The sequence below is a fragment of the Maylandia zebra genome, linkage group LG18 (assembly GCF_041146795.1).
Source record: "Maylandia zebra isolate NMK-2024a linkage group LG18, Mzebra_GT3a, whole genome shotgun sequence".
NCBI classification, from domain to species: domain Eukaryota; kingdom Metazoa; phylum Chordata; class Actinopteri; order Cichliformes; family Cichlidae; genus Maylandia; species Maylandia zebra.
The window spans coordinates 244,225-251,055 of record NC_135184.1 but is presented as its reverse complement, the minus strand read 5'-3'; the positions used below and the strand labels follow the sequence as shown (position 1 = coordinate 251,055).

General features: G+C 48.7%; 1 protein-coding gene across 1 annotated transcript; it reads left to right on the top strand.

Annotated features, from left to right (window-relative positions):
* The first annotated feature begins 3,961 nt into the window (after positions 1-3,961).
* On the top strand, positions 3,962-6,578 carry LOC101481735 (inositol monophosphatase 1). Its single transcript, XM_076877195.1, has 9 exons — positions 3,962-4,017; positions 4,108-4,201; positions 4,489-4,622; positions 4,829-4,933; positions 5,172-5,217; positions 5,288-5,396; positions 5,478-5,586; positions 6,089-6,240; positions 6,317-6,578. Exons 2-9 carry the CDS (start codon positions 4,142-4,144, stop codon positions 6,463-6,465), a joined length of 864 nt encoding a protein of 287 aa, XP_076733310.1. The 5' UTR covers positions 3,962-4,017; positions 4,108-4,141; the 3' UTR covers positions 6,466-6,578.
* Positions 6,579-6,831: the final 253 nt, after the last annotated feature.

The window sequence follows — 6,831 nt, the reverse complement described above, 5'->3', positions numbered from 1 at the left end:
GGCCACACTTGTATCCGCTTACGAACCGGTTTGGTGGTTTTAACGAGCGGTCTGTAGGCAGGCATTAGCATGACAGTGATGTGGTCTGAGGCGCCGAGGTGGGGGAGGGGAAAAGCTTTGTAAGCTCCTCTCTGGGTGGTGTAAACAAAGTCCAGTGTGTTATTTCCCCTTGTTGGAAAGTCTATGTGTTGTTGTATTTTTGGAAACACGCACTTTAAGTCTGCATGATTGAAATCCCCAGCCAGGATGAGAAAAGCATCAGGATGGGCTGTCTGCTGCTCACTGATGTGCTGGTACAGTTCATTCAGTGCCTCATTCCTGTTGTTGACATTGGAGGAGGGAGGGATGTACACAGCGCACAGTAGTATGGCTGTATATTCCCTCGGTAGATAGAATGGCCGGCACTTAATAACCATTAACTCCAGCACTGGTGAGCAGTGTTTGCAGACCGCAACAGCATCGCGACACCAGGCATCATTGATGTAAACACAAAGTCCTCCCCCGCGGGTCTTACCTCCCGCGACGATGACTCTGTCAGCACGGTAGCATGTTAGCTGGTCGAGCTGAATGGCGCGGTCCGGGACACTGTCGCTGAGCCATGTTTCCGTGAACACAAAAGCACAGCAGTCTCCACCCACCACCACTTCCCCTGCCGGTGGCGGACTCCCTCAGGTGTCGGTGTGTTGGTGGTTCTTTGTGTCTGGGGGTGGGCGTCCGGGTACACACCGGCTCACTCCTTGGCAGCCGCTTGTCGGGGCCTGGGGCCTGGGGCTCGCTCGGGCCCCTTTGGAGGTGGGGTGCCCCCGGCCTCTCGGCCTGGGGCTCGGTCACTCAGGCGCAGCTGGGGGCCGGCGGAGCTCACGGGCGCGTCACTGCAACTCCCCCTGACTTCTGCTCCGCGGCTGCTGGGCGAGCCCTCATCTGGGACTCTCCTCAGCTCTTACTGGAACAGTGGCGCGGCTGCCCCTCTGTTGGTCTTCCATGGTCTCTTGTGTTCTGGGGGCCTCTGGATGTCTGGAGTTTTGATCTCCTCCATACCCGCTTCACACCCTGGAGGACGGGGCTGTGGCCCCCCCACACTCCCTATCAGATCATTACATGGAGAAACCTTTGGAATGCAAGCATGCTGATCCACACAGGTATGCACACATGGGTATTCACAGACGCGGACTAAAGCTTTCTTGGCTGCTGCCTCAAAGCACACTGTGCGCTGTCTATCTTGCGTGCTGCACAATATCGTTTATTATTTAGTAAATATTGATATCTATGACTAGCTAGTTTATTGTGATGGTGCTTTGTTTTCTCTATTATTATGTTACTCTTTGTTGTTTGCTGTCTCCTCTGTTTGTTTTTTTTGTTTGTTTGTTTTTTCTCCATACAGGTGACCCAGGAGTTCTTTTTTTTCTCTCTCTCTTCCCCCCCCTTCTCACCGTCTCTTCTCCCCTTTGGTTTTCTTTCTTTCTCTCCCCCTCTTTCTCTCATTCATTCCCCCTGTCCTATTTATTTAAAAAAAAAAAAAAAAAAAAAAAAAAAAAAGACGACAAAGGATGAACTGAAGCTCTGCCATCACGTAATGTACTGCTGTTTCTGATGTCATTTAGAAAAAAAAAAAAAAAAAAAAAAAAGCACAGCAGTCCTTTACATTCCTTTGAGATGAACGTAGCAGTCGGATGTTGTCCAGTTTATTTTCTAGCGAGCGTACGTTGGCCAGAACGATAGAGGGGATGGCGGGTTTGTGTGGGCTAGCCGCTAGCCTAGCTCGGATGCCACCGCGCTTACCCCTCTTCTGCTTCCTCTCACACCACTTGAGGCGCATCCATTGTGGGCGAAGTGCGGGAGTGGGGGTCGGTGATTGAGTAGGCCTTCGGAGCAGACCCAGATCTTTCAGCTTCTCGGTGTCCACAGAGTTTAACTTAAAAAGTTTGTTTCTGCTGATGTCGAGAAGAAGTGTTCGGGCATATCCTCGCTTGCACACAGATAGACGCGACAAAGACTTACAAAAACACTGCAACTTGCAGGACGAAAAACACGAAAAAGTAGTTTGTTTGGGAGAGAGAGAAGCCGCTGCGTGTGCACGCGCCGCCATGTTGGATCAATTATATTATATATATATATATATATATCCATCCATCCATTCGCTTCCGCTTATCCTTTTCAGGGTCGCGGGGGGCGCTGGAGCCTATCCCAGCTGTCATAGGGCGAGAGGCAGGGTACACCCTGGACAGGTCGCCAGTCTGTCGCAGGGCTAACACACAGGGACAGACGACCATTCGCACTCACATTCACACCTAGTGACAATTTGGATTATCCAATTAACCTATCCCCACAAGCTGCATGTGTTTGGACGGTGGGAGGAAGCCGGAGTACCCGGAGGGAACCCACGCAAACACGGGGAGAACATGCAAACTCCACACAGAAAGACCCCGGCCTGATGGTGGAATTGAACTCAGGACCTTCTTGCTGTGCGGCAACAGTGCTAACCACCGTGCTGCCCGTTAAAGTCAGTCATACATATATATATATATATATATATATATGTATGACTGACTTTAATTATTACACATTTGCACATAAATAAGTGGCGTCATATTCAGTACTTTTGACAGTTCACTCTTCGGTCGCTCCATCTTATTGGGGAAATTCCACATACATAAATGTAAATTTCAAAACTCAACCCCATCATTTAATTTGTTTTTGATTGAAATTGAATATTACTTAAACTCTCTTAAATTAACTTCAAATAAAAAAGGTTTATCATTGATTGAAATTCATTCAGAAATGTTTAACGAATGAGCTGTCACAACTTTCAAGTACAAAGTTGTTGTAGCACCCTCAAGGATTGACGTACACACGATGTAGTTATAAAACAGGGTTTATTCTGGTCTTGGCAACCTGTGAGAACTGCTCACGGACAAAACAATAAAACAAAAACATCACATCAAAATGCACTCTTGTACGTAGTGCCAATCAATCAAAAATCCTTAATTACAGAAAATAAACATTTAAAATACACAAACCTCGTGAGCTGACATCCAGGAGGTACTAAATAGTCCTTTATGGCCTTATTGCCTTATCTTCCATCGTCTTTGTCAATTATTTCCACTCTTAAACGATATTTTCTCCATGTGTGGAGCTAACTGTGAGCTGCAGCATGCAGACACCATGTGCGCTAGCAAAAGAAAAGTGGCTGGGTGGAGACCCAAACAGCAAAGCTGTACCCTACACAGTTCACCACCAGAGGGCGTAAAGGAACAAAATCCAGACATACAGCTTAACAAATATCAAATGCAACAAACATCAAATGCAACAAACATCAAATGCAAAAGACCGTTACAGTTGTTATGAAGTCTGTCACATTCCCCCCCTTTTTTCTTTTTTATCCTTTATTTATTTATCCTTCTTATTTCATTGTGCTGTATATTGTTACTTTTATTTGCCTTGTATGTCTACTGTACAAACTGAACTGGAATGACTGACTGTTGGCTTTATAAGTTTAATAAAGTTTGGGAAAAAAAAAAACCTCTGGCTGCTCCCTTCTGCCGTATTTTGCGGCAAAATTCTCTACACCCACCGCCGCGCTATGAATTGTGGGATATATGGGACCATGAAGCGTGCACCGGACCACGCTTGATATTTGGGGAAATCGACGGCGCATTTGGAGTATGCATTTGAAGTACACTTCGAATTGGAACAGCCGTCGTCGCGTGGCGGTGACATAACCGCACTTAAAATGCGTACTTCCAGCGTGCAGACCCTGAATTGGGACACAGCCACAGTGTGCTGTACTCTGTTCCTGATGCTGATTCTGAGCACGCTCAGTGTTAGTGCATGAGGTTGATATGAAGGGGAGGAGCCTGGTGCTCCTAGCAGAGCTAGCATTGGTCAGCTGTACTGCAGGTGGTGGGAGGTGAGCTCTGATTGGCTGTTTGTAGCATAAAACAGGAAAAAGCTGAGGTGTTTGCAACAGTTTTCTTCTTCATGTCACAGGTGTGAACACTGCTCCTCCTCCTCCTCGCCGTGTGTTTCAGTCTCTTCTTTCTTTCATCTTTTGATTTGTTCTTTTCTCTCTGGTTTCATTGCTTTCTCTCCTTCTCTTCGTGTCCTCAGTGTTGCTCCTCCTCGCCAACACCGCTCGCTCACAATGGCCGACTGGACCGACTGTCTGAATTTCGGCATCTCCATTGCCAAACAGGCCAGTAAGGTAAGTGACACAGCAGCCAATCACAACACAGCATTGAGGTCACAGGTCATGGTGTGGCGTTTTTAATTGTAACAGGTGCTTCTGGTGTGAATCCTGATTGGACGGCTGCTCAGTCAGCTACAGGTGATGATGACACTGCGGTTCAGCAAGCGGTCAGGTTTCCTAGGAACATTCAGGAATGTCACGGAGCAGAGTTTACACACACAGGCGCGCACACAGACACGTGCATGAACGAACACGCGCACACACAAACGTTTGTGTGCCTTTACCTGCGTCTTTGCTACCAGGTGGTGCTGACAGCGTTCCAACAGGAGAAGGAAGTGAAGCTCAAAAGCTCTCCGGCTGACCTGGTGACAGAAACGGACCAACGAGTTGAGACGATCATCTTATCTGCCATCAGGAGCCAGTATCCTCAGCACAGGTTCTATTGAGTTCTACTGTCACACTGTCTTTATTTTGCTTCATTGTGTCACAGTCGACTAATGAATCCAGCATGAACTCTGGGGAGGGACCCGTTACACAAACTGGATTCAGATTGGACGCCCAGGTTGTAAACTGTTTTAAAGTCTGCCTAGTGACGGCGGGCAGGAAGTTAGCAGGTAGATGATATTACACCTGTGACCTCAGGTTCATCGGGGAGGAGTCTGTGGCTGCAGGTGAGCGTGTAGAGCTGACCGATCTCCCCACCTGGATCATTGACCCTATTGATGGGACCGTGAACTTTGTCCACAGGTGAGTGGCTCCGCCCACATTATGAACTCGCACACATACGGTGTCCCCAGTTTAAAACCCCACAAAGGTTTGAGAACCTGAAAACATGAAGTCTTAGGACCGTCGTTGCCCTCGGAGAACGCGAGGTAACAGAGGTTAGAGCAGTGCTTCCCAAGGCCCCCCTTTATTTTAAATTCTTACACCCCCCCCCCGCTTTGGGAAGCACTGCGCTAACAGATCCTTTGCTGTCTTTCATCAGGTTCCCGTTTGTTGCCATCTCCATCGCCTTCACTGTCAACAAGCAGGTAGGCTGAGCCATCGGTCTCCGGGGTCGGGGGTCAGAGTGGTCCGACTGACTCGTACTGCTGTTCTCAGACGGAGTTCGGGATCGTGTACAGCTGTGTTGATGACAAACTGTTCCACGCTCAAAGAGGAAGAGGGGCATTCCTGAACGGAGAGCCACTGCACGTCTCTGGACAGGAAGGTGACATCACACAGGACACCATGCTTGTGTGGCGTGCATTTATGGTGGATCCGGCTTCACGCTGACCTTTGTCTCAATCAGATATCAGCCAGTGTGTGGTGGTGACAGAGATTGGGGCAGAGCGTGATGACCTTGCGTTGTCCACCGTGACATCCAACATCTTCAGACTGCTGAAGCTTCCTGTGCACGGGTAAGGCCCTGCCCCCGGGCCCCCCTGCCCCCCCTGGCCCTGCTTTTTGAGCATGCTCAGTGCACCTGCATTGACTCTGAGGTTTGAATCCTGATTTTCTTTCTTCTTAATTTCATTGGTGTGCTGTATAAATAAAGTTTGAATCAGCACACCAATGAAATTAAGAAGAAAGAAAATCAGGATTCAGAGCGCTTCATTGATCACTGATTGGATCCATCACAGAGCAGCTCGAAGTGCAGCAATAGCTGAGAGGTCAGAGGTCGGTCTCGGGGTTGGTGTGGTGTTCAGGTCCAACCGACCTTCCTGTGGGCTTCACACCCAAAGCTTTCTTAAAAGATGTGAAGGTCACATGACCTTTGCATGCTCTCTGACCTGTTGGCACACATGTACCGACCTACTTTCCTCTTTGAACGAGCCTGGAAGAGACCACAGCTCTTTCTGCATTTTGAACTTTTTTGTTTTTTCGCGTTTGTGTTGACGTGTTGTTGCTTGCGTGTTTCAGAGTGCGTGCACTGGGCACAGCAGCGGTTGACATGTGTCAGGTGGCGACAGGCGGTGCCGACGCCTACTATCACATCGGGATGCACTGCTGGGACATCGCTGCCTCCGCCATCATTGTCCGGGAAGCTGGAGGAGTTGTCAAAGATACAGACGGTCTGTATCTGCCGCATGATGTCGTGTCACCTTTTTTAGCTGCGAGGCGTCGTCTAATTGGTCCGTGTGTCCTCAGGCTCAGAGTTTGACATGATGTCCCGAAGAGTCATCGCCGCCAGTTCCGCCGCCGTAGCCAGTCGCATTGCTCAGGTGATCCGGCCGTTCCCCTGTAGCCGTGACGATGATGACCAACACAGGTGTGTGTGTGTGGGGCAACCGGTGTGACCAGACTGTAGGTCAGCTGACAGGAAGTGTGCTGCTGCAGACGATAACGTATTGAAAGCGATTAGTGACACTTCTGTGATCAATGAACCAATAAAAATCTGCGTGCAAACGTTCCTGTTCTTGATTGGTGAGCTTAAACCTTCTGAACACACGACTGATTTAGACTAAACAAGTGTGAGCTCTCAGATGACCGTGGTGATGTCAGACTTGCTCAGGCCGATCATCAGACGGAAGGCGGAGCTTAAGACGGAAGGCGAAAGCCGTTGTTAACAGGAAGTTTTTATTGAAAGTGTGTTTAGCAAACTGATATGCCAGTGCTGAAATCAGCACAATGAAATCTCCGTGGAAAGCACATCGCTGTGAGTT